The sequence below is a fragment of the Rissa tridactyla genome, chromosome 5 (assembly GCF_028500815.1).
Source record: "Rissa tridactyla isolate bRisTri1 chromosome 5, bRisTri1.patW.cur.20221130, whole genome shotgun sequence".
Lineage (NCBI taxonomy): Eukaryota > Metazoa > Chordata > Aves > Charadriiformes > Laridae > Rissa > Rissa tridactyla.
Window position 1 is genome coordinate 62,664,318 of NC_071470.1, and position 27,912 is coordinate 62,692,229.

Sequence of the window (27,912 nt, forward strand, 5' to 3'; positions counted from 1 at the left end):
CAAAACGACCTTTGTTGGTTAATTTATTAAATAAGGTTTTAAAAAATACAAAATTTTGAATTTGAAATTTAAGCTTTTAAAAACTATATAAAGAAAATTTTCAGTCTGAAATATGTTTGGGATTGTTGGTTCATGAATATACATTTTTTGGGGTGTTTTCAAATTTGTGTTCTGGTTCGGGAGGGATCTTCGATACCTTACATATACTTGCAGAGTAGGAAAGACATTCCCCATTGTCACGGTTTCAGATGAGACGGGGTTGACTTTCTTGCTAGCAGCTGGTGTAATGCTATGGTTTGGATTTGGGATGAAAACAGTGTTGGTAGTGCACTAATGTTTTTGGTTGTTGGTAAGCTGTCAATGCCTTTTCTGCTCCTCACACCGTCCTCCCAGCAAGTAGGCCAGGAATGCACAAAAAGCTGGGAGGGTCACAGCAGGACAGCTGACCCCAACTGACCAAAAGGGATATTCCATAATGTGTGATGTCATGCTTAGCTGATGTCATGCTTAGTTGATGTCATGCTTAGCTGGGGGAACAAGAAGGAAGGGGGCAATATTCAGAGTGACGGCATTTGTCTTCCCAAGTAACCATTACACACGATGGAGTCCTGCTTTCCTGGAGATGGCTGAACACCTGCCTGCTGATGGGAAACAGTGAATGAAATTCTTGTTTTGCTTTGCTTGCATGCGCGGCTTTTGCTCTACCTATTAAACTCTCTTTAGCTCAACCCACAAGTTTTTTCTCACTTTTTCTCTTCCGATTCTCTCCCCCATCCCAACTCGGGGGAGTGAGCGAGTGGCAGCATGGTCCTACTTGCTGGCTGGGGTTAAACCATGGCACCCATGCAGCTGCTGGGTGCTGTGGTGACAGTTTTGAAAATGTGAATCCATTCCCTGGAACTTGACAGAGGTCACCCACCAAATTCCTTTCGTGTAGGCTGTCAAATGGCTTTCATTCATAATAAATCTTCCTTTTTCTTCACTGACCTACAACTGAACTAACACATTAAAAATAATAATGGCAATATTTGTTAGTTTTTGGGACATCTCTTCATTTACCTTGTCTTATCTGTTGAACTATAAGCCTATTTTGCAATACATAATGGTGGAAAATACACCAGATCCCTTCACAAAATAGCAAGCACAGAGAAACGTATGTGCACGCTTTATCCATAACTCAAAACAAAAGTTGTGGTTTGTGAAGTCTTTGAATCCTTTGTGCACTGTTTGTGGGTAGAGATGACTGAACTGTAGCCAAAGATTTTGACAGGGCACTGTCGAGTTTATTAAACATCTGGGAGGCATACCAGGTTTCCTGCAAGTCATATGGCACAGAAGCTTCTTACTATAACCAGTGCTTTGAGGTTTGTTTAAGAGCCATCGCTGCTGCAGGTTAGAAGGAAGAATTTCCTCCATGACATAGTCCGACGTGGTTGGTATGGTTGGAAGTGACAGAAGGGAATGTCTTTCAAGCTAATAGATCATCCATTATACCAGAGTCCCAGACTGGGACTAGGCCCACACACAAGAGAAATAAACCAAGTGCTAGTATAAACTGTAAGCAAACATAGTAGGATCATTTTCTCATTTTGATAATCCATTAAAATGGAAACTATTTTGACCTCGTGATACTTGCAGTACAAGACTCTGCACTCCAAAGGTAGTTCAAAGCTCTCCAATTCCAGTTCAGGAGTTCAGGGAGAGTTTATGAACACTACAAAAATCAGAAGAAGCATTGGTTTTGGCTTTGGGAGGAGGTGGTTTATTTGTTTTAATTGTGGGCTTTGGTTTGTTGTGGTTTGGGGTTTTTTTTCTTTTTTTCTGAAGACTCCCTTTGTTTCTATTTTCTCTTTCCTGTTATTTTCCCAAACCACTGAGTCTGTTTCTTGTAGCCCAGATTTCAGTTGTATTGTGGTACCGGGAAAGACGTTCAAAGCTTCACTGGCCAGAGATCAGGCCTCATTGTCTCAAGTAGCAAAAGGTGACAGTTCATCCACGTAGGTAAATCTGTCGCTGCAGTCACCCTTCCATCAGCATTTCCCAGCCCAGAGGATGGCAAAGTTTAGTGCACAAGGGTTTTTTTAGCTGCCTGTGTGAGTGTAGTGAGTCCACAGAACATTATTATTCCAACCCTATGCCAGACTGCTTATGTCTTAATGCTTATTCAAGTGTCAGGGAGTGCTGGCAGATGTCAGAGTAAATGGGAGGCTGTCACTAAGGAAATTACTTACCATTCACAGGGTGATTGCTGCAGTCTGTCAGGTAGCATTCGAGAGGATGTCAGGCTGAAAGAAGAAAGAGTGGGGAGGCAGGAGAGTTGTAAATGTTTCCTTGTCTTGAGGGGGTGAGGGAGATGCCTCCAGCAACAGAACAGTAAATCATTAACTAAACAGAAATAAAGATCTCAACATCCAGCTTTAGAATAATGCTACTGAAGGAGTGGTTTGGGGCTTTTAAAGCTTAAGGCACGTGGCTTTGACACAGTCTTGCAGTTATTTTTGCAGTTATCCACTAGCAGCAGAAGCCAGATCACATTCATCAGTAGTCCCGTTTCTCCTGTATTCGTACATCGCGTGTGTATCATCAGACAAAGTCCTAAATGAGAGCTTTTACCCATAGTTAAAGATAGTAATTGTGCATGGTGCGTTATTTCTTGTGGATAGTGTGCTTTGCAGTTAGACGTACTTCCCAATCCATGAGGTTCTGACCTCCCAAGCCACAGAGGACTTGGGGATCAGGGCTCGGTTCTGTTCTTGGTGTTAGCTGCTCCTGTGCTACATCATCTGTCTTTGAAAATGCCTATGTTTGTTTAAGAATAGGTGGAATATTTTTCAGATTTGCAGGTAACTGTAAAGATTTATTAGTTAAGATACTTTGGGAAAGTTTTATGTAAATAAACAGGAAACTTAATTATTTCACTCTGGACAGTGTATTCCTTTGTGGGAAGTTAAATAGAGGCCATCAATAATGCAAGTGATTGCAATGAATCGACAACTTCTCTTAGAGATAAAAATTGGGATTAAGCCCTACTGAGTTGGCATTGACCTTATCCACTTTCTGTATCTCCCAGTTCGTAAGGGACATCAGGAACTAGTGAAACATCATGCACTGACCTGCACGTTTTTTGATGGTTTTGAACTTGTAAAGCACCAAAATAGTACTGGCAAAATTCACTCGAAAGGAGAGAGAGCCTTTGCTCCTTGCATAAATACATTTTTAAGGTAGGCCAAATCCTGACACTTTTCCTCATGGCTAGTGGTTCCACACTGCATTAACGTTGAAGGATTCAGAGTGACTGTCAGTCTTGAGAGGGTCTGTAAGAATTGTGCTGACAAATTCTCACATGTGCTTGTAGGGCAGACAGAGAGCTTTTAGAAATTAAGACCTTGTCTGAATTTGGGCAGTTCTTGCATTAAAGGCAAATTACAGGGAGAGTATTCTTTCGGTTTTCAAGTCCTTGTCCAAGGCTTTGTCTCCGAACGTTTTCCTTCAATAGGTAACAGTAACAAATAAAAAATCTGCAGTTAGCACAGAAACATGAGCAATAGCAGTATATTTTTGTCCGCCATCTTTTCAGAAAAGCATAAATGATTTCATCTGCATTTTGCCCTAGCCTGAAACAGGCACCTGCCATCAACACTTTTAGCTCCCATTGATTAAATTCTGACAAAGTTGTAGACAGCTAAAAACAAAGTCTCATTACAAAAAAAATCTGTTACAGGATGTATTGTCTGCTTACCAGTCTGCTTGTACGTCTTAATCTCCACACAAAACTATTGCACTGTCACATCACTCCATCTGAACATTGAAGACTGTACTTGAATCCCTCTGTCAAATCACTGAAGCATGCACTTAATTTCAAACTTGAAGCCAAGGCAAGGTTTAAGTGATCTGCTGGACTGATCCCTCTAATCTAAATGTTTGAGGTGTAAATTTAATTTGAAGCAGTTTTTTGAAAATTCAAAGTGGTCAAGAGTTTTGGTCTCTCGTTCTGCACATGATTCTATCTGTGCAGGTATCTCAGTGATTGCAGCATGAGTTCTCTGCAGAGGTTTAAATGTGTGCTAATATTGCCAGACTAAAGCTTACCTTTGAATTTCAGACAATTGACTTCAGGCTCTAAATCCTTCCCTTCCATCCATTTCTGTCAAGACTACTATTTGTGTATGAGTTTCTGCTGAGTACTTTTTGAAATGCCAAATATGTTGTGCACTTTTTACATAACATGACTTCTCTACAGTGAGTTAAATGCTACTTTTTATTTACTTTGCCTTTCCTCTTATTTAAAACCACAGATTAGTTTTGGCAAGCAGTAATAGCTCTTAAATGATTAGTAATCTGTTTTTAATATGATCCTAGTTCAAGTTCAAAATGAATAAACATGGGGCTTAAATGAAACCTGATGTCTTTCCGCTTTATGCAGGGAAGTGCTACAAACCAGAGGGTAAGGGTTGATGTACTTGCACAGCAACAAGTATTGAAATGGAAAAAGAATGGGTATTGGCTGTTTTCTCTTAGTTCTTCTTCTTTGATGATCCTTCGGAGTACCAGGAGGCAGAGAGCAGCTGGTTTAGCGATTGTTCCGTGGTTCTGATGGAGAACTGTCCAGAGGGTTACTGCTGAAACAAGAGGGAACGTTCTCTCTTTATGCTTTAAATTCCGCATCGCCTAACTGTTTTACAGACCACGCTTGTGTGAGCTAACCAGTAAAAGATTACTGTCTAAACTAAGGGAAGTGGTTTTTGGTTTATCGCTTGGAAATTATGAATAGTTGGCAGGGGCACATAGCACAAGCAGTGCTGCATGGGATCAGGGTAAACCCAGAGCCGTGGGGGAGCTGGGGAGGAGGGGGTGGCGGGTAGGTTGTTTTATCAGTAGACAGATTTTCAACCATGAAACGGAAGTTAGTACAGAACAGAAGTTGCGTAGAGCTAACAACTCTATTCTCAGCATTCCCAGGCTTGGTGATTTTTCTGAAGCTTCACTTCCTCAAATGATGCCATTAAATATTTTCACCATGAAACAGAAGTTAGTCCAGAACAGAAGCTGCACAGATTTAACTCTCAGGAGGTTCCTGGAGTGTGTTGGGGATAACTTCCTGACACAGCTGGTGAAGGAACCGACTAGGAAAGGAGCCCTGCTGGACATGTTTGTAAACAGAGAAGGACTTGTGGGGGATATGACAGTTAGAGGCCATCTTGGGCATAGTGATCACAAAACGATAGAGTTTTCGATTCTTAGAGAAGCAAGGAGGGGGGTCAGCAGAACTGCCACCATGGACTTCCAGAGGGCAGACTTTGGTCTTTTCAGGAGCTTGTTTGACAGAGCCCCTTGTGAGGCAGTCCCAAAGGGCAAAGGTGTCCAGGAAGGCTGGACATTTGTCAGGAAGGAAGTCTTAAAGGTGCAGGAGCAGGCTGTCCCCATGTGCTGAAAAGCAAGCTGTTGGGGGAGAAGATCGGCCTGGCTGAACAGAGAGATATGGTTACAACTCAGGGGAAAAAAAAGGAGAGTTTATGGTTTTTGGAAGAAGAGGTGGACACTCAGGAAGACTACAAAAAAGTTGTAAGGCTATGTAGGGAGAAAATTAGAAGGGCCAAAGTCCAACTAGAACTTAACCTGTCTTGGGATGTTAAGAACAATAAAAAAAGTTTCTATAAATACATTAGTAACAAAAGGAGGACTCAGGAGAATCTCCATCCTTTATTAGATGAGGGCGGTAACATGGTGACAAAGGATGAGGAGAAGGCTGAGGTACTTAATGCCTCCTTCTTCTTTGCCTCAGTCTTTAGTAGTAGAGTCGGTTGTTCCCTGAGTACCCAGACCCCTGGGCTAGTAGATACAGGTGGGGGGCAGAATGAAACCCCCATAATGCAAGGGCAAATGGTGAGGGACCTGCTCCAGCACCTAGACATACGCAAGTCTATGGGGCTGGATGGGATCCACCCAAGGGTACTGAGGGAGCTGGCGGAAGTGCTCACCAAGACACTTTCAATCATTTACCAGCAGTCCTGGCAAACCAGGGAGGTCCCAGTTGACTGGCATCTAGCAAATGTGACGCCCATCCACAAGAAGGCCTGGAAGAAGGATCTGGGGAACTACAGGCCTGTCAGTCTGACCTTGGTGGCTGGGAAGGTCATGGAACAGATCATCCTGAGTGCCATTATGCAGCACATGAAGGACAACCAGGTGATCGGGCCCAGTGAACATGGGTTCATGAAAGGCAGGTCCTGCTTGACAAACCTGATCTCCTTCGATGACAAAGTGACCTGCTTGGTGGATGAGGGAAAGGCTGTGGATGTTGTTTACCTGGACTTTAGTAAGGCCTTTGATAGTAAGGCTCCCCACAGCATTCTCCTGGAGAAACTGGCTGCCCATGGCTTTGAAGGGGAGTACTCTTCGCTGGGTACAAAACTGGCTGGAGGGCCAGGCCCAGAGAGTGGTGGTGAATGGAGTTAAATCCAGTTGGTGGGTGGTCACAAGTGGTGTTCTCCAGGATCTGGATGAGGGCATTGAGTGCAGCCTCAGTAAGTTTGCAGACAACACCAAGTTAAGTGGGAGTGTTGATCTGCTTGAGGGTAGAAAGGCTTTGCGAGAGGGATCTGGACAGGCTGGATCAATGGGCTGAGGCCAATGGTGTGAGGTTCACCAAGGCCAAGTGCCAGGTCCTGCACTTGGGACGTAACAACCCCATGCAGCGTTACAAGCTTGGGGAGGAGTGGCTGGAGAGCTGCCTGGCAGAAAAGGACCTGGGGGTGTTGGTCGACTGTCAACTGAATATGGGCCAGTGGTGTGCAGGTGGCCAAGAAGGCCAACAGCATCCTGGCCTGTATCAGGAACAGTGTGGTGAGTAGGACTAGGGAAGTGATCACCCCCCTGTACTCGGCACTGGTGAGGCCCCACCTCGAGTACTGTGTCCAGTTTTGGGCCCCTCAGCACAAAAAAACCATTGAGGTCCTGGAGCGGGTCCAGAGAAGGGCAATGAAGCTGGTGAGGGGTCTGGAGCACAAGTCTTATGAGGAGTGGCTGAGGGAGCTGGGGTTGTTTAGCCTGGAGAAAAGGAGGCAGAGGGGAGACCTTATCGCTCTCTACAGCTACCTGAAAGGAGGCTGTAGAGAGGTGGAGGTCAGTCTCTTCTCCTAAGTAACAAGAGATAGGACAAGAGGAAATGGCCTCAAACTGCGCCAGGGGAGGGTTAGACTGGATATTAGGAAAATTTTTTACACTGAAAGGGTTATTAAGCATTGGGGCTGCCCAGGGAAGTGGTTGAGTCACCATCCCTGGAGGTATTTAAAAGATGGGTAGAGATAGTGCTTAGAGATGTGGTTTAGTGATGGTTTTTGTCAGAGTTAGGTTGATGGTTGGACTAGATGATCTGAAAGGTCCCTTCCAACCTAGGCAATTCTATGATTCTATCATTCTAATTCCTTTAATCTGCATTGCTGTTGTGGGCACTACCATATCAAAAATGGGAAAAATAAAAAAGCATCTGAGCAATGCAGGCTGGGCATGTTCTGTGTTTGAATTGTTGACTCATAACTGCTTAGCTCCTTACAATTTTTGGTCTCCTCTCAACTCTTGCCAAGTTATTCATAACCACTTGCACTGCTGCAAATGGGGCCTGAGCAATGCCAAGCACAGCAGACAAATTACTTCACTTGCTTAACGTGATACTTGACTGCAGCCCACTGAGCTGTAGCATTTGTCAGTCCTGCAGCAGTGCAGCGCTGCTGACTCATCCACAATGCGTCGTTCGCTGCACCACCCGTCGCTCCTCTGGGGTAGTCCTCTCAGCCAGGAAACCCACAGGCTGATTTCGCTCGTCAGCTTGCACCAAAAGAAACCAGGATAAATGTGTCTGTACATGCCGTTACTTCAGTAAAATATTTCTGCTTTAATCACAGATCGTGTCTGAGAATACAGGAATCAAGGGGAGGGAAAAACAAAAGTTTGTCCTCAAATCTGAGAGGGGGAAAGGAAAAAGGGAAAACTCTTTATCTGGATGAAGTTTAAATCTTTTTCTAGGAGATTTCTTGCAGGTATGGCAACAAAAGTTGTCTGATAAAGAGAGTTGTAGGGGTAAACAGGAATCAAGAAAGTTAAATAGTTATTGCAGTAGGAAACCTGTCACAGAGAGGAGATGGAGGTAGAAACATCACAAAGCAGAGCCTGAGGAACATGTGTAGCACCATCTCTGACATACTCACTGAAGTGGGAAAAGGACCAGAATACGTGTGTAAGTGCTGTGACCTCCGACTTCTCATTGTGTCATCTCCCTTCAGAAATAACATTGCAAAGTCATTTCGTTATACTTCACATTATATGTGGCACTGCGCAAAGGGACAGAGCGGGCTTTTCTGTGAATCCAGAACTCAAAGACTTGAAAGTAATTTCTAGAATCCACAGGGAAATCACATGAGCCTTTAAGTCCCAGTTCCACGGACTTTACTATTAGTTATCTTGCCAGCTCGGTTATTTTTAAAATAGATTTTTAAAGTATTTGTTTCCAGAGACTGAGTTTCAAGAAATGGAAATGCAGGTAGGTAGGATTGTGTGACTGACTCCAAAATCATCCTGGACAACGGAACGCAGGTCTACATGCTCCTATGCTTATATGCAGAAATAGTAGCCAGAGGGACCTATCTTTTGAGCATTTAAGTACTGGGGACAGTTTTTCTTCAATTGGTGGAAGATCTGATGCATGTAGCTTCATGTGCAAAGTATGGGTTCTGACCTGGCTGCTGACACTTGGTCAGAAGATCTTGGGTGTTCTGAAGGGTGGCCCCAGCTCAGTGCCCAGTTGCAGTCAAGAAAGGAAATGTAGCATAGGTTGGGAATTGCTAGGAGGGGATGGAGTGTAGGGAAAGTTGGCATACTGCTCCCCAAACCTAAGGTTCAGCTGCACCTTGAATTGTGCGTGTGCAGCTCCTTTTCCCTCATCTCAGAAGGTTTAGAAGTAGCGCAAAGAGGTTGGTGAAGGATAACAAGGATCGTCAGAGATTTGGACCCTGTTTGTGGAGTGACCAGGTACACCTGGACTTTTCAGCCTGGAAAAGCGGTGACTGAGATTGTTGTACAAGAAATGGAGAAAACTCAAGAGTGCTCTGGAGAGACCGCGTAGGAGCAAAATGTTTGTCACTCCATGAAAGAACAAGGGGACATCAGATGGAAGCTAGTAAGCCGACTTCAAGAGAAACGAAGGACAGTGGCTCTCTGAGGGGTTGTAGTGGATCTGCCCAAGTCCTTTTTGAAGGCTATTGTGGATGGTCTGCGGGGGGAACTGAACGAGTACTGGAGAGAAGGATCTGCAGAACAGCACTGGGCTCGGGCAATCCTCTGTGCTGAACGTACGAGCCGGGAGGAAGCACCGTGGGTACGTGTCCTGTTCTTGCCCGTGTATAACCACTGGCTTACGACCGCGGCCGGCGGCGAGCTGCAGGGCCGGCGGGGCAGTCGCCGCCCAGGGGCCGCCTCAGCCGAGCCCGGCCGCACACGGGCTCAGCCCCAGCTCTGAAACCCGCGCCTGCGACCTCTGCCCCGCTGGCGGCACCCGGAGCGGGCTCGCTCCAGCAGCCTCCCCGGGGGCCAGCGCCGCAGCCAGGACGGGCCGCCATCACGCTCCGCCGGCACCGCAGCGCGGGCGCCCCCCGCCCTTCCCGCCGCCCGGGGGCGGGAGCGGGGCGGGGCGGGGGAGCAGCTCCTCCCGCCGCTCCGCCTGCCGCCCGGCGAGCCCCGGCTTGGGAAGCGGCTGGGGGAGAAGCTGAGCGCAGCCGTGGACGATGTGTACCTGTGGGCGGTGAAGCAGCGGCCGTGGCCGGGAGCGCCTGCGGTCACTTCCAGGTACGGTCCGGGGCGTCTGCAGTGCTCGGGTGTGCGTCCGTCCGTCCGTCTTCTTGCTAGCGCCGGCAGGATGTCGCTTTCCTCCTGGTGTTTATCTCCTTACCAGCTACCCAGTTCTGTACAGCCACTCATTTCTGCGGGACTTCAGGATACCGGGGAGGGGAGAGAGACTTCAGCCCATCCGGAGCATCACTTGGCGGTGCGGTGGTTGGGTCCCTCTCCCTGGCCCTTTCCCTGTATTAATATGGAACAGGGTCCTAAAACTGCGTGATGGAATCTTTCTGTGGCTATAACCCTTGGAGGAGCTCTCCCCGTTTTTCCTGAAGCCCGTCGGTTCAATTGATGGCTGCTTTTTTTGGATCGGAGGGATGAAAAAGCAGTTTGCCAGATTGTGGTTGTAGGGCTGCATAAAATGGGTGTGCAGGTGGGACAGAGGTGTGTGTGTGGTATCGCTCAAATGTGTTTATGGGCTTCTCTTATGCTGGGCATCTGCTGTGCGTGACTGTGGTAAAACAGGTCCTCTGTGCTGAGTAAGGTGGAAGCAGTTCAGGGACAGGAGGAGAGTAATGGCTGTTAAATGACCCCTAAGTTGTGCTTAGGCCAGACTGTAAACTAAGGCAACCCTAAAAACAAGCAGTGCCTCCCTTTTCTTCCTGTGCGTAAAGCTAAATATAGCACTGAGGCATGAGGAAAACTCACTCAGAGGAGTTCCCCTGAATAGAGCAGAGGAGGGCTGATTCCTCTTAAAGGGGAAGAATGGCCTGAAAAATCAAAAGAGCCGTGAACAAAGAGGTACTCTGGACCTCAGACAGGCAGCTATCTGTCTCATCGAGGAGTGCTGAGAGGGTTGCTTTCAGTGAGATTACAGCTGTAACGTAATGTAATGTGACGTGGGCTGGGCTGAGATAACATGCCATCTGTGGGAAATGGGGACTTGGGCAGTTAGAACTGGGTCTCTAGTCTATCTCTGTGTTTTGAAAGCCAAGAACATTGTTTGAGGGATAGGTCCCTCAGGCTTACCTTACAGCTTCCAAATGAGATGTCTTGGAGAGAAGCTCATAATCAGCTGAAGATCAATGCTAAGCATACTCAAGACGAGTAGCTAACTGGTGAGCTGTGCTGGAGAGACCTAATAGGTCAGACCCAGCTCTGGTTTTGGCTTAGCAATGGGGATATCACTCTAAACAGGCAGGACTGAAACAAGCCACTGTAGGTTATGTTAACTCTTTGTAAAAGAGGGAAGAAAGTGCTGGTTTGTCTGGGGTTAAGCTCGCAGCGGTGCTACACACTGAGTAAAATGCTTTTTTGTGCAGTACAATGAATCCCTGTTGGTTCGTGTTCTTCATGGTTTCTTTCTGCTGAGGTTTTCGGGGATAGCACAGTGTGTTGTTACCTGTGCCCCAGTTGCATGAGTTATCTAAACAGTCCTTGGGGAATGCAGTGAGTCACCGTACCTGTTCATGGTCTGCAGGGTGAGCTGCTGTCACACTGTGTCAGAAATGACAGGCATAGTTCAACACTAGAGCCCCATCAGTGAACTGAAAAAGCTGAAAACATGGGAGTTTTTTTTTGTAACTCACGGTAGTTAAAAAGTGAGTTTTTCTTGGGGTAAAGGTAGGAAGGGGCTGTGTGTGGATCATATTGCCAGTTTGTGCTACGTCGCTGGAAGGGTCTGGCATTGTGACACCTACTAGAGCTGACAAAATTGTGTGGGTGGGATCTTTCTTGGCAGCCTTTGACTACATGGCCTCTTGGGCATTGGTGTTACCCTTGGAAGAGTGCTACAAAGCTAAATGGTTAAAACTGGTGCTCTCAAGCACCTCTGAAATGATCGTCGGTAAAAGGTTAAGTGATGTTTGGAGCCAAAGATGCTGAATGCTCCTGGTAGCAGGGATGCGTTGTGGCTCTAAGCTTTTCTGAATATCAAGCTCTAGGTGCCTTGTGCAAAGAGAGGAAGGTAAGTATTGGATGGTTCACACTCCAAATATTTCCTATCTAAATCAGAGGGTTTAGAAACTTTTTTTTCTATGCAAGGTTGCAGTCAGTCAGCTGGTATTGATTTTAACTGGAGTGTCATTACACTTAGAAAACGTCCTGGGAGCTCAGTCAAATGACTTGGAAAAGGGCAAGCTTGTGGTGCTCATTTCATTCTTGCACATCCTTGATGTGGGTGTGTTGTTCTTTGCAACTGTGTCCCTGCTCAGTTTGTAGAGCTCCTTCCATTAGCTGTGATCCTTCTCACTCATTTAGAGAGATTAATGTCAAAGCTCCAGCGCTGAGTAGGGTAGCTGTCATAGGAGATTTCATTTAAAGCATAGTCTTCAGAAGACAGCCCTTGATTTTTGGAGATAGAAATGATCCAAACCATCTATTTCCTTATATCTTTATGCAGCATTTCTAAATGAAAAGCTAATTTTGCGTTCGTCTCAAGATGTCTTCCTTTTCTTCAGTCATTTGAGCACTGTTGTGCTGTTCAGTAGATGGTTGGGCAGTACAGAAAGAAGCCGTCGGTTGGAATAGGATGCCTGTGTTTCAATGAAGGCAGGATTTATGATTGCTTATACTTAAGCATATTTTCCCAAATGTTAGTAGATACACAAGTGTACTCTGCAAGCACTGATGAGTGCCCTTTGCTTGCTGGAACCAGGCCACATCATCTAATAAACACTTTGCTAGAAAATGAGCTTGCAAACAGAAGTTCCAGAGTGTACTTTGCAGCCGCAGCAAGTACAGTACATAATTTACAAACAGGAGGCAAAGACTCTACCTCTAGCCGAAAGCTATTGCTAATTTCTCCTCTATTATAGCTGCTGTGAGAAGTAGTATTAAAAAATATAAATCACTGCAGTGAGGAACGTGAACGGATGGTATTCAGTATGGCTGTATTTTTAATTAGAAAATGAGCAGGATCATGGAAACAATACAGCTCAGTCTTCCTAGGCGGCTCTAGAATAGCACTGCGTGACTCAGATCCATGTATTCTGACTATTTTGGTTTTGACTCATTAAAATGCATCTTCTCCCCAGAGTAAAATGTTCCTCGGGTCACCTGCCCTTCCCATGGGGTCAGGAACTCTGCTTGCATCTTGTCACATCTGGAAATAGCACCAAAAATACCAGGTTACACACCAGTAGAGAGATGAGCCTGGGAAGCTGTGAGTCTGCATCAGCCAGAACAATGAGACATTTAGATTCATAAGCAATAAGACAGAGGATAAATATGCTTGAGTCAGATTGAGGAGTGGGATATTCTCTGAGATAATTGCTCTAATTGATACAAGGCCAGGTGCTTTCCGCATGAAAGCAGCATGCTGACCTGACGATACCTGCCCATCAGGACTGCGAGTCGATCCTCCCTTATACATCCTGCAGGGATTCAGACTCTATTAGCCTGTGTTTACAATGATCCTTTCACAACCCAAGCTGGTATACGTTTGCTCAATACCATACTTACTGTGTGATGAATTAATAGGTGTAATAGTTTCAAGGCAAGACTTTGTCCCATCGATTGCAGAGGGCAAGGGTCCACCTTCAGTCGAGCATGGGAACTGCTGCCGGGTCTTAGAGGCTGGCACAAACCAGTAGACGCAGCATGTAAGCGGTGGAGATTTCTGCTGTGGCCCTGCCTAGACTAGGGAAAAAACTTTTCAGTCAGTTTGGCTAGACTGTTCTTCTCAATTTCCCAAGGAGCCAGTCAAGCTGATTGGAGGAGCCAACTGTTTTAAAGGTCTCCTGTACCTCAGACCCAGCTCTTCGCTAGAAACCATTGGCTGATGTTCAGGTTGTGAGGCAAGTATAACTGATCCAGATACAGAGCTGTGTTTGCTTTCTTAACTCCAAAGTGGGACCATCCCTTTTTATCATCAACCTAAACATTTGAAGCTGTATTTTTTTTGTTGTGGTTGTTTTTTAACTGAAGTATTTCTACTGCAGAAACTCTAAATATACTGCTCTCAACCTGCTGTACGTCTGTAAGTGTCAGTAAAAATTCCATACTGTTCATGGTTTTAGTAAATGGAAAAACAGAGATTAGGTGAATTGTTCACCTTAAGCCAGCATTTTTTCTGCATCATCTAAGTGGAAAGAAGACGTTTGTCAATGAGGTTTTAGGTAGAACCAGTTAAATGAAACTAAGTACTGTTATTTAACACTATTACAGCTTTCTGTTGTAAATTATAACTTGGCTGTCTGTTACGATTAGAAGAGGGAATGGTGCTTTCTTCTGAAGTGTGTTGTAGGTTTCACCAAAAGGCCAAGCATGGATGTCTGCAAAGAACAACAGCTTTTGCATTTGGAAAGTGTCTTCCTTTGATGAGGTCGAAGAAGGAACCGTGTCAAGAGAGCTTCATGCTTAAGGCTAGTGCTGTGCTTCTAGAATTAATACAGTGTGATACATCTTCTGTACCCCTTTTGAAAAAAGATCTTGGAACTTAATGAAAGGAAATAAGCCCGTACTAATCCCGCTTTGTACTGTCAAGCAGAGGAATGCAGTAATGAGAAACTGAGTGACTTGACTAAAGCCACTTTAGGAGCTTGTAGCAGCGTCAGAAGCAGATCTAAGCTCCCAGTTGCCGTGTCTGAGCACTGAAATCATGCTTTTTCTGTTGACTGCAGATGGATGTGTAAACGGTTCTTGATCGAGCTGGTTATCACTACGAACTAGTTTGGACCCACGCTTAGCTACTGACCATGCAGATAGAGAAGGTGTATCCTTTGGCCTCGACCGCCTGGGGTGGGTTAGGATTACAGAGGTTCACATCCCTGTCTCATAAAATGGGTCATATTCCCCAAGCTTAGTGGGAGTCTAATACCGCATTGAAATCAGCGATACTATTCTGATGATAGTCTAGGGGAAACTGCTCCTGTCTCTACTGACAACATCAGTTTTCTATTTCTTCAGTTTGAGGTATGCAGGAGGCACAAAGCGTGCTATGGAAACGATAGTCAGGGTTCTGATTCACTAATGGGGATGGCATGGCATGGATGACATGCAGATCTCAGCTGTCCACCCCACCCCACCTTACGTCCCATTCCTGGACAGCTGAGCCATAGTGAATCAGCTGCTGAATGACTCGTTTTACAGCATGATGTTTTGAAGTTAATCATCACTGCTGTTCGCTTGCCTTAAAACTCCTGACTGCAAACTGCAGCAATTCATCAGCTGATTGATGAGCAGCAGGTCAGCTGTCTGCTCAGCTGCATGGGAGGCTGGGATGGTAACCTCCTCAGATCTGTAGAGCTTTGCATCTTGATGGTGTGTGGGAGACCAGATGGAGCCAGTCTGCAGCTGGCTGAATAGAGAGGTGGGATTTTAGTCTTTTATGATTGTAATATTTAAGTACCCTCTATTCCCAACAGAACAAATGGCAAAACTCTTCTGTACTTCACTGGGTGCAATTAGGGGAATGCTGTGTACTTATAAAAAGCTTACCCTGCTTCAGTAAGTTAAAAAAAGCATAAGACTTGAGTAGAACACTTGTGTTTTCTTTGCACTTAATATACTTGTACTCTTATTTCAAAGCTCTCAATTTTGCCATCAGCAATTCTAGCCTTTTTCTCAACACTTTTTGCTGGCCACCCACTAGGTTGTCTGCCTTTCCTGATGGTATTTCATTTTGAACGAAATTTAACATGTAGGACTGAGGAGATCACACTCAGCTTGTGCATTGGTGTAGTTTTTTAAAAAGTGCTTGAAGGACAGTTAATTTATGAATTTTTCTAAAGGAAATAGATCCAGGGGAGGTGAAGTTGTTTCTCTAAGGTGATCCCAGTATTGCTTGTCTATTAAAACTTCTTTGCTTTCAGTCCAGCTGTCTGCTCATAAATTTTCGTAGAGAAAAGTAGCTACATGCCTTGTCTGTTGTTTAAGATGGGCGATATTTCATTGCATGCTTTGGCTGGTCTGAAGCCTTTGTGCATCCTTTTATGTTTCACTCATTCTGTAAATCACTCAAGCTGTACAGGAGTCACTATGGAGCATACAATGGACTGAACTTTTCTAGAATTTCTGGTGGCTTGTAACTTGTAATTACTGCTGTGCTAATCCATCATGTCACTTACAACAGATACTTATCCTGTGTGGCTCATGTTTTAAACTTCTCCTCTGATACCAGAAAAAAAAAATAATGTGTGATTATCAGAGAGATCTACAAGGTTAAAAAACCCCTCACATTTGTGGGAGAACAGCCTTATTTTGAACAGAAAAATTAATTAAAATGTTAAGAGGACATCATCCAGATAAAGAAATTGTCCATAAATTAAAATATAATTTACAAATGAATTTAATAGAAAGATTAGTCAGTGATGGAACACACTTCATATAGTGAAGTTTTAACCTACAGATAGAAATCTCAGCTGCATTGTGATCATGGTAGGATACAAGTGTGCTGAGAAAGCTAGTATGTGCTACGTGTGTTCTTCTTTTCACATTCTGTGTTTCAAGGCTGCTGCTTTTGTGTGCCCAGCAATACAGACAAATTGTTTCATGTGTTTTGTTTGGAAGGAACTTATGTCCTCTCCTCTCCCTTGGCCTGGGTAGTTTTCCTGCAATTGGGGGTTTTGCCGTGATGTAGTTTGCCTTTGTGTGCTTGTCTGCAGCGGTGCTGTGGCATGGCCACCCTCAGCATCATTAGGCTCGTGTCACTCTTCCTGCCCCACAGAAGAAGAACATGGAGAAAGGGCAGAAGTGGGGTTGGTTCTGGGGGCTTAAGCAGGGGACATGGATTTACAGCACAATGGCATCAAGAGGAACTTGTTTGTTTTCTTCCCTTTTTCCACCCTTGCAGATTTTGAAAAATTAAAGGCGTTCTTAACCCCCCTGCACTTTTCGCTATGCTCCCAAGCATATACACAAATGCATTCATATCCGTCACACTTTTGCAGTTCAGTATCCAAGGACTTTAGCATCGAGGGTCCGTTCTCATATGTGAGTGATCAGTCAGCAGTGCTGCATCTGTCCTTCCCGCATCATCAGCTGGATCTATTTATAGATCCAAGAAAGAGTTCCTTTGCACATTCAGGAGGAAAATGCCTTTCATTGAAATTCAGCTCCTGGTCTGTTCTTTGCTTACTGGGGTTTTCCTTTTTCCTTTGCAGCCTATTACTGCCTGAGTAATTCTTTGAGAACTTGACAAAATTGTTCATCCTCTGCTGTTCTAGTGAAGATGAAGAAGTATCTCAGGGCTCGGTCAGGTTTATTATGCCTGCCTCAGGTGCTTGCTCACCCTGCCAGAGGCTGCAATTCACTGGTCTCTGCTGTGTGCAAGATGTGTTTCTACTGTTACGTCGCTGTCTAGCAGTATCACCTATGGATAGTTTTAGTCCTCTTGTTACTCTGTGATGGATTCCTTCTGAGTTGCTCTTAATCTTGCTCTTGATTTCAGGAAAAAGCCCATGTCACTCCTCTTTCCATCTCCTATGTGAGTATGAAATACCATTCTGTACTCTGCCGTTTACAAGGTGCAGTTAATAAGAAGTATTTCTAGGAAGAACAATATATAAGAAGGAACTGTAAGTCAAAGTTGGTGCTGAAGTCACACTGCCAGAATCGTATGGCAAATTCTTCATGGAAAATGGAAGCAAGAAGACTTGAGCTGGGATAGTTCTGTGATCTTAGTTTCTGCAATTAAGGCATATAAAACGCCGACCTGGGTTTTTTTTCAGGTTTCTTATTCTTCTCAATAGTTTGAGCTGTAGAATTGCACTTTACCTTTCAGTGCAAAAAATGCTTTGTAAGCAAAGCAGTGACACCCAGCTGTATGGAATGCAACCAGTGGCCTCTGGGTCTGGTATGCTTTTGTTTTAGGTAGCCTGGGTCATTGTCTAAAATACTGCACACTTTCCAGAAACAATTAAGAGAGCTGGATGTTGCTGACAAGCACCTAGTCCTTACTTCCTTTCTATATGTTAAAGCTGAGGCTTATTCTGACTTGCTCAGACTTTCCCAGGTTGGTGCAAGTAGTCCTTTTCCCAGCAGTCTTTTATTTTGCTATACCTCAATTTTGTAATGCTGTCCTTAGCAGCAATGGGAGATGGTAATCACTTGCTAAATGTGGTTTGGGGTTTATGGTGAAGCATTGAGGTATGATGAAGCGGCTCTGAGGGGATATAATTGCAGACCTGAGGTTTGCATCTACTCTGAGGAGGTGTGCCTTGGGACTCATAACAAGTTCAGTCACCATTCCTCTGATTGAGGGAGGTAGTGTGGGAGATAACCTGTACATAACAGAGGAGCTGAAAATGTTTGGCAGTGGCTTTAAAGGCACTTTTGTGGCTACTACTGAACCCCTCAGTGGGTGCTTCTATAAAGGATGCAAGCTGTCCATATTGTTGATTTTGTTGTATACACCTGATGTGCAGACTGAGCTCTTTAATGTAAATGAAAACAAACCAACGCAACTTTCCACTGTTGCTAGTAGAAAACTGATTTTTTTTTTTTTTTTCTATTGCTGATCATAGAGGTTTGGACAAGCACTCGGCAGCCTGGAAGCTATGTCCGATTCCTTTCGTTTTGCCAAACTGGAACTCAACTCCTGCAGGAAATGGTGGCGTTTTGAGCACATCATCTTTGGCTTTCTAGTTACACCAGTGTTACTGGGAAGATTGAGGCTTCTTTCCTGTCAGAGGCTACTCAAAGTCAGAATTTGGACCTTAATGCCCAAGATCTCATGTTCTTCATAAGGATACTAAATGCAGAAAAAATGTTTTATTCCTCTTTCCATAATGCAGACAGTTAATCGACTTCTCGCTGTCACAGGAGAACATCACTGGTAGAGAGCCAGGAAACTATTTCATTGCTCTTTCCTTCAAGTCGGATCTTTAAGTCACTCTTTTCCTTAAAAAAAAAAAAAAAAAAAAAAAAAAAAAAAAAAGGACAGAAAGAGGAGAGATAAATGTTTTTCCATGTTAGTGGTAGCCAAATGTTTCCAAAGCCCCCTTAAAAAGTTCCAGTTTTAACTCTCAGGACGTCTCTTACTGGAATCATATTTCCTGACTTTTTTTTCTAATTCCTGCTTCTCAGACATAGTACTGTTGTGGTTTATGTAGACCTCTGCTCTATATGCCAAGGATTTGTGGACCAGATTCTGTTCTGTGCCCAAATTTCAATTCTCCTCAGGTTATTCTGAAGACAAGGTTTGGTGTTACGTGTTTAGCTTCTAAGCTAATTAAAACTAAGCATGCTGCTTTGTGGCTCCACCTCTGTATAAAATGCAGCAGGAGAGTCAAGGTAACAAAGGAGTCCTGCTGGAAAAAGTACGTGTGTTGTATGAATCATCCTGTTGGCTATACTGTATTTATCTCAGGCACACTTTGATATCGTCCCTTTTCATCGCATGGAGAACGTGTCCTGTGTCCTATTCACTTACAAATGAAATCCTCAGTGTCTGAACACAGGACATACAGAACGTCTCTTAGCTGTACGACTTGATGTCTCACTGAAGCAGAACTGAACTATCTCTATCAAGCAGCTTCCAGAAATAAACAGCAAACAAGTGAGCAAGTATGTACCTTTTGGGGCCAGACTTTTGGGAATTTTATGTTATTGTTATGAAGCAGTATATCTATTTATGACCTGATGATTTTTTTCTTTCCTCTTGGTGAAGCTCTGTGTGTCTCAAATTTAGTTTTGTCTGAAGAAGGACCCATGTGGTCCTGGGTGTAATTGTTTTGCTGAGAGTTACAGGATTGCAAGCTTCAAAAAGGTCTCATTCCCTTTGGGAGTTAGTTGGTAGAATTTAAGCACTACCTGCTGACCTTCTAAAAAGCCTTACACTTTAATGGGCAGTAAAATATAGTGTGCATGCGTGAAATATGTTGGAGAAAAACCCTTCTGTGATTCACACCTGTTTCTGTTCTTACCATGCTCGGTAAAGTTAATGTATGGTGGAAGTGAAGGTTTTTCCCCAAACATCGTATGGCAAATGAAAGGAGATATTGCCTGAGTCTGCAATATACGAAATAGCAACTAATTGCTGGCTAGGCTGGCTAAAACCTTTGCAGATTCCAGTCTCACACTGAATTGGGCCGTTTTGGTTAATACGAGATCTGGATTGAAACAACTACTCTCCTTGTTTTTTCAGAGTGCCAGCATTGATGTCAAGTTGTTTTGCAGATGCAAGCTAGCCTTTCTCACTTTCCCTGGGGAGTAATACCTTGGAGCCACAGGGCTACAAATGTTTGGTGGGTGGCAGTGTTTACACACTGTCCACTGCCACTTGCCTTTTGGCTGAATAAACTTTGCTACCGTAGCTGAAAAGATTTCTGAATTTTGGTGCGAACAGGACACCGTTCAGTGCCAGGGGGCTGCAGAATATTTTGGATTTGTTCAAGTCTGTGGTTTGTGGTTAAAACACGGTGAGCTTTACACCGTATGAAAACCTAGGAAATGCTGCAGAAGGTTCGCGTCAGCTCCTTAGTAATAACTTTGTTTCTTAAACTTTGCTAGCCTTTCAAAGAGTCCAAGAGTCCTTATGCATCAGAGTGCTTTAGTGTTGCAGAGTGGCCGTGATGGGGTTGCACCTCACCTGCCCGGTGATTTGAACTCTCTTGTATGGGAACCTTGTTCTCTTCAGTCCTGCCCCTCGTCCTCTTATTCTGTGGCACATGTGTTTATTTTATTCTTCTTTTCTCTCAATTCATTGGGCTGGATGGAATTGAATTGCTGTTTGAACAGCTGCACAGAGTGACTAATGTCACCTTACAGACATGGAGACTCCTCACTCCCATTTTGATGCAGATATCTTTTGGCATCTCACAAGGCAGGATTAGCACAAGCCACATAGGCCAGGAGGCTCTCTTCACCGTCCCTCTCTGTTTTGGCAATTGTTTTCACTTTCTCTTACTGTTTACTTACTGAATCCCTCAGTCTTGTGCTGGTTTGAATGCCTCCATTGTCCGGAGATGCTGCCAGCAGCAGCAAGTCTGTGGCTCTCTGTGTGGTGCTTCAGGTCCCCAGGAATCTAGCTAATAACTTAATAGCTTCTCATCTCCACTCAGCTCACCCTGAAAAGTGCTTTGTTGTGAGTTGTGGGGCACACAGATGGCAGCACGCTATTTATTTCCAGGCTGTCACATTGCCAGTTGTTCTCAAAGTGGAGTGCCTTTACAGACTCGTGTTTGCTGAGGTCTATGGCTTTAAAGTGCCTTTTCCCAACTAGGATTCAATACAATGGAGAGAAAAGCAACAGCATCTGCAGTTACAATGATGGTTCAGAGGCATTAACGCTTTTCTCAGGCTCAGGGACATGCTCTGTCAACGCAGGAGCCTGGCAGCCTGTGGATATTACCTTCTCAGTTTGATCTCCCTTGCCTCCCAGTTGTGGGGAGGATGGGAAGCAGTGTGCGACACTTTCTTGCATTTGATCCACCCGCTCCCCAAATGCGGCTGCCCCATTAGCACTCACAGCCCAATAACTGCCCTAGTAGTTAAAACCAGCATGTAAGTATTTGTGGTCAAAATTGGGCACAAACTTACTCGTAGTCAAGACTATAAAACCCAGGCTCCTTAAACTGACAGGAATTGGTACTCACAGAAAACAGGGGAGGGGAGAGGGAAGGAGGGTATGACTCAACGCTCAAGAAATCAGGGAGATTTTATCTTTTGGCCTTTTCACATACTGCTCACCAAAAGATCTCTTGGGTGGTCATAGCCCCCTCGCCGCCTACCCACTACTCTGGATGACTGAACAGCCTGCAGCGCTGGCTGATCTTTTCCTTGGAAAGACATTTTCATTTCACAAGCACTGAGGTGCAGGCTGATGAGTAATTGCTTTATTTTTCCTTAAGTATTAAGAAAATCTGAAGCTGGAAAACACAGCGCTGAATTTTTACATTGTCACAGAATTTGGAGAGAGGCTTTAACAGATCTCTGACTCTGCTCGTATCTTTGATATCATTGGTGAACTTGGACAACGTTGGTGAGCAGCTATACACAGGCATTTTTTTCTAAATTTCTGTGGAGCCCCTCAGAGAGTAGGTGGAGACAGATGCGCTGTAGCATCAGGCTTTAGCCTGGGTCACACCTGTCACGGTGTGGTTGGAAAAACCCAGCACTAATTTACCAGGGTGGAGTTGGGAAATTGGAGCTTTTGATTGCAGTTACGTGGCTGTTGTGTCGCATAAGGAGACTGTCCTCGCACACAACCTCTTCGGGGCTTTACTTCAGCCTCTCTTCCTCTGCTCGGACTGGGGCTATGTCAGCCCGTGACAGCCTGAACACGCTTCCCCATCAGAGTGCTGCTCTTAGGTACCTACTGTCAGGATTTGCCCGAAGCTGTCCATGAACATTATGCCACATGCCCAAAAGCTTTACAGAGAGCTTGGGTTCCCAAAACCCGTCGGGATTCTTGTATCCTGCATCTAACTCTTAACCTTGACCTCTTATCTGTCGTTTAATGAAGAAACAGCAAGATATAAAAGAAGCGCCTGGCAATTGTGACAGACAGGTAGTGATGAGAGCCTGTGTTGGCCCTTTCCTGAGAAATCTGCGCAGGCTGGAAGACAGTACAATCTTTACTGCTGTGTGCAAGCAACACAGGGTATGACTCTGGGTTTTCTTCCTAGTGCAGTACTATCTCTGGAGTGTAGAAATCCTCTTACATCACACCTTCTGGTAATTATCACGTATCTCTTTTGTGTGTCTCCTCAGGAAAGGATGCCACAGACGCCTCTCTTTGCAGCTATGTTTGACAGCAGCAGCTACAACAGGAACCTGTATCAGTCAAAAGAGGATACCTGTGGAGGGCTCTATTACCATGACAACAACCTCCTGTCAGGGTCTCTGGAAGCTCTGATCCAACACCTGGTACCCAATGTAGATTACTATCCTGACGTAAGTCTATATACCCAGGTAACTACATGGCTAGGCCTGATGTATCTTGTAAAGGGGAACTTTCACATATGCAGCAAAAGCAGAAGGTCTCACATCAAATTGCTAAGGAAGGGGTTCAAGTGACTGATCAGCAATGGCGGGATAAACACATGCTTCATGTGAGTGCAGTATGCAGTAACTAACGCAGGAAATCTAATTCTTTATTACTCCTGTTGTGAGGTGTGCAACCCTGGTGACTCATTTATAAAGTAAGTACCTATTGTGACCTGCTGTTTGATGGATTGTATGTACCATTGACCCTTAAAAATCTGTCAGGCAAGCTGAGGAGAAAAGCATGACCACTGGCGTGACAGGATGAATGTATTTAGTTTAAAAATAAACAGTTTTTAACGCATATTTCCCATTGCTCATCTGAGGTCGACATGTATCTTGCAATTGGCAACTGAAGTGTTGAACTAGTACCACACTGTTCAGAATCAGCAGAGGCTTTACATGAGAAAAGGACATTTGTCATCTGAGAATTTTTGGTCTGTCTAGATGCATCCATGCATTGAGACATTTTATTTAATTCTTAGAAAAGAAGAGTGATATCAAAAGGTCGGGGGGGGAGGGGGCAGTCAGGGATGACTGAGGGATGATGAAATTGCATCTCTGCTTGTTGAAAGGCTCCTGCTGAAGACATAACTCCACTTATATTCAGCTTCTGTTACTGTCATAGATGTATTCACATTTCCAAGACAGGATCTTTTTTAACTTGGGTCAGGGTTAACAGCAGCACAGGACTGTGCTTAACCTTAAATGTGCTTAATGTAAAATTCGAACATGTAGCAATTTAGACATCAGTTGGTCGAACGTGATGATTTATTCCAAGTCCCTAGAATTGGAACGTTGTAGAATCTTTCTTGTGGGTGCCACAGATACTTAACTACTGGCAGTGTGGGGAGTGGAGTGGATGTTTTGAATATCCATCTCACAATGAGTTCAAATCACGATATATGGAAAATTAAAGCAAAATAAGGAGCCTCTTCCTGTAACCTCAGAATGAGTTATTAATTTTAATTCTCTGTAATTAAGCTATGTAGTTCCCTCTGCTTTCACTCAGGAGACCAGCAATACCCTGAGAAATGAACAGCATTTGGGGATTCTTAAAGGAAGCACAAGGTCATAGTATGCGGTTTACTGAGGTTAGGCAGGCAAACACGGCATAGCAAAGATGGTGTGTGTGGCAAAATTGAGTCAGCTCAACAATCTGGTCAACTGGCATCTTTTTTTTTTTTTATTATTTCTCTGAAGACTGTTTACTTTCACTAGCAATGTGGAAGCAGAAAAGATTTCTCTGTTGGTATTCTAAGTAGCTTGGACTTGCAACATGAGTTTCATTCCATTGTCAGCTAGAAAGAGTTATGTAAGCTGGTAATGGCTCTCACAAAGGTTTGCTGTAGAGCAAGAGAAGATGAGTTTAAATTTGATTGTGGGTAATTTCAGGTACTGAGCTTGTAATAAGGCGGTGTGCAATAGGAGAGCAGAACGAGCCCTGCCCTGCCTTGTTTTGGTTAAATCTTGCATAACTTGGCTCAAGAATTAATTTATAATGCTGATTCTGGAGCAATGACAAGTGTTAAACGCTTAATGCTGTAGTATTAGCTCCTGACACAGCCACATGCAGAGTTTTCTTCTGCAGATAATAAAGCATTAGGAACTGATCTGTCAGGAACACATTTTGAGAAAACATAAAACTGGTGGTAATTTATCTCTGTCTTCCTCTTGTTTGCAGAGGACATATATCTTCACCTTCCTTCTCAGTTCACGTCTGTTCATGCATCCGTATGAGCTCATGGCCAAAGTCTGCCACCTGTGCATTGAGCAGCAGAGACTAACTGAGCCAGGCCTGGACAAGGTAAGATCCTTCACTCTCAGGATCTCCTCTTAGTTCCAGTCACTGTCTCTACCCTGCCCACAGCAACGTGTTCCTACTCAAGAGAGTCCTCAATAGGATCAAACAGATTGAAAACCCGATACCAGCAACTAGAATTTGACCCTTTATTCACTGACATTCGTGAGAAATTTCCACAGTGCTCAGCCTGTCCTCCGTGAAGACTGTTGCAGCTGCTGCACTGTTTGTTTTGCCAATACGTGGGCCAGAAACAGAAGTGCTTGCTGTTAATGACATATCCTGCACCGACCCTGCAGTGGTTGCTTTTGATTCACGGTTCAGCGCCAAAGTGTTGGAAAGACATTAAAGATGAATTAAGCACATCAATGGGAATTACACTGACCTGTCTCCTGTGCTTAAGCTACACTCTTGCTACAGTCTTTCCAGAGTGGCTTAGGTTACTGGCCCCTTTGCGCAGGAACACATGGTGTTTTGTGTGTCATGTCTAGAGTTGAAAGGAGGCAGGATGTGGACGTTTGGGTAGAACCTCCACCCCAGTGGAAAATGACACAAATTAAATTAAGATACTTGAATACTTCCACTGGTTTCTCACTATAAGGTATAGCGCATGAATAAGTCTTGGCAGAACTGGCGATTATCACTTTCATTGTTGATAGTTAGCCGTAAGTTGTGGAAACACTAATAAATGTCTTGCACTGAGACGCTCCTGATAATGAGGAGAATCATTCTAAGGTTTCGACCTACCTGGGCCTAATTTCCAGGTCAGTTAAGCCAATGAGATTCTCTTCATTGGCTTCTGTGGGTATTGGCTCTGGCCTGTAATCCAATGCTGAATTAAATAAAGCTTTAAAATTAACTGACCTTCATACCCACTCCACAGTATCCTACAGAAGGAAAATCTATTTCCTTTGGGTTAATTATGTGCTGTATTGCTGTTACATGTAATATTCCTCCTTACCATTTTCAAATAGAACTGGAATCAAAAAATTGCGCCCAAAATCCTGCAATTGTTGACTGAATGGACAGAGACATTTCCTTATGATTTCCGAGATGAAAGAATGATGAGGAACTTAAAGGAGTTGGCACAAAGAATAGCCAGTGGTGATGAGGTAAGTTGTCTGCGCACAGTTATTGAATGAAAAGGCATCCCTTTAATGCTTTGATATTGCGGTTTTGTTGTTGTTGTTAACAACATGGTATGGCTCTGGGTGGCTAAACTAACTTATTATGAAGCTGCTGGTAGGCAAAAGGTTCTGTCCAGTACCTAGGCCTAGGAAGAAACTACACAGCATAAGCAGACCCTTTCCAACACACAGGCAAGGTTCACTCCATCCCTAAACACATAATATAATTGAATATTGTGCAGACAGACGCAAGTTGGTGGGTATTAGTATTTTTCATTTTAGCAATTCTGCTTGGAAGAAGCTAGATAAGACACTGGAAAGCCTTGCATATCTGAGAAATCCCTACTGATGAAGTTGTGTTGGAATTGAGCCTCTGACCTGTAGGTCAATGTAAGAGTTATAGCAGGTTTGGGAAAAAGTTTCTAAAAGAAAACCGGTCCAGGAAGAATTGTCTTGAGCTTAAAGCATCAGATATGGACTCAGAGGAAGTCTATCATATTCCTTCTTTATGGATTGAGCACAAAAGGAAATCACTTGACTCTTTTCTAGTCCCAGTTCTCAGAGAGAAGTTAAGTTTCACGGAGGTCTTATGAAATATTCTGATGCTTAACTGATGCTTGTCTTGTAAGTACCGAAATAAACTCAGCTGAAAGCCAAGGTTGATATTTACTTAGTGGAAAGGCAATTAACAAGGTTTCAATAAGCAGATCATGTGTAGCCGGGGTAATACTAAGATTACAAAGGACACTGGAGCACTGGAGTGGCATTTGGAAGAACTATAAACGCAAAGAGCAATTGCTAAATGGCACCATGTTCCTAGAGTTCCTTATGTAAACTTTTGAATAAGGATATGGATGAGGCAGCAAAGGGCATGTTGGCAAGCATGTGTGTAAGCTTTAGCGGGAGGAGTTGCGAGTGCTGCCAAAGGCTTGGGAAGATCTTGAGAGATTGTAAACAAGGATGGAAGAGAACAAACCTAAACTGAATTTGGAAGCTGAAATACATTTTGATGTTGTGAAAGTGGGAGGGGGACAAAAGAAGATGGCACAAGAGGGTGACATGCAGTATGGAATACAAATGAAAAAGATGCCAAATTTGATGGGCAAGCTTAGAGTTGCTGCAAGATAGCTACAGGGGGCTTTGGACTCTGGAGAGGCAATAGCTTTGCCTTCACTGTGAGGATGCCAGGAGGCACCTTTCCCCGTACAGTACTCCTGCACGGTTGCTTTGTTTCTGGGTACTCTTAATAGGAAGATAGGGAACTGAAGTTCATTTCAAGGAAAAGCAATAAGATTGAGGACTCGCGCCTACTTGAAAAATACTCACTGGCACAAAAAGAGAGAGCGAGCTATTTAGCCTGGAAGAAGTTTAGTTGGTGGACACAAGACTGAAATGGCAACAGTGAAGTTTCTGGCAATACAGACAGTTTAAACAGTTAAATCATCTATTGAGGGGAAAGGCAGAAGTACAAACTGCTAGAAAATGAGCACTAGGGAGCAGTCTTACTCTGGCAGTGAGCTATAGATCTCTTCTAGCTCTAGCTTTGAGCTTTTTTTGACTTTGAGGTCGCCTTTAGAAAGACAAAAGAGAAAGCAAGTGCTGCAGTAAATTGACTTGCATTATTGTGAACTGCTTGGAACAGTAAATGGCAACATCCTTGACCTTGCTTTTCTACAGATTGCTAGGATTTGTGCGAGTCATTACCTTGAAGGATACAAAAGAAGCAGTGTTTCCTATTCCTGGTCACTATAGCTCTTCTACTTGTAGCTTCTTATTCCACGTCCCAAATTATTGTGCTCCAGTATTGTTAAGAGCTACCAGTAAAAGTCCAACTAAAACTGTTCACCATGTTAGTGTATTGCTCCGTCAAAAAAAATGTCTTTAGAAAAACCTTATTTTTATCCCCTTCTTCTCCCTCAATTTAATTCCATTCCTTCCACTTTTCCCTGCTCTGTGTCCCGAGAGGTCATCACGCTCGTGAGATATTTCTAGATTGTAGTGGTCCCTTTTACTGCTTAACTGACCTTTGTTTCAAGGTACGTCTTTTGAAACCTTTCCCATCAGCCATTGCCTCACATTTCCTGATTAGTTCGATATAAACATTTATCAGTAGCTTTTTCTGTTGAGTGTACGCACTCACACCAAGCCACGTCCTGTATCCTGGTGTCTTTTCATGTGCACTGACCTCTCTTCTTTTTTTTTTTTTTTTTTTCTTCCCCACCATGATAT

General features: G+C 44.0%; 1 protein-coding gene across 2 annotated transcripts in view; it reads left to right on the top strand.

Annotated features, from left to right (window-relative positions):
• Positions 1-9,715: 9,715 nt before the first annotated feature.
• Positions 9,716-27,912, top strand: part of RASGEF1B (RasGEF domain family member 1B) — a 31,166-nt gene continuing 12,969 nt past the window's right edge. The window contains exons 1-4 of one of the 2 annotated variants that reach the window (XM_054203859.1): positions 9,716-9,837; positions 22,483-22,683; positions 24,440-24,562; positions 25,531-25,668. In XM_054203859.1, the coding sequence (XP_054059834.1) occupies positions 22,489-22,683; positions 24,440-24,562; positions 25,531-25,668 (456 nt within the window). In that variant the 5' untranslated portion in view covers positions 9,716-9,837; positions 22,483-22,488. The remainder of the gene's footprint in view (positions 9,838-22,482; positions 22,684-24,439; positions 24,563-25,530; positions 25,669-27,912) is intronic. The other variant, XM_054203860.1, reaches the window with a different exon arrangement.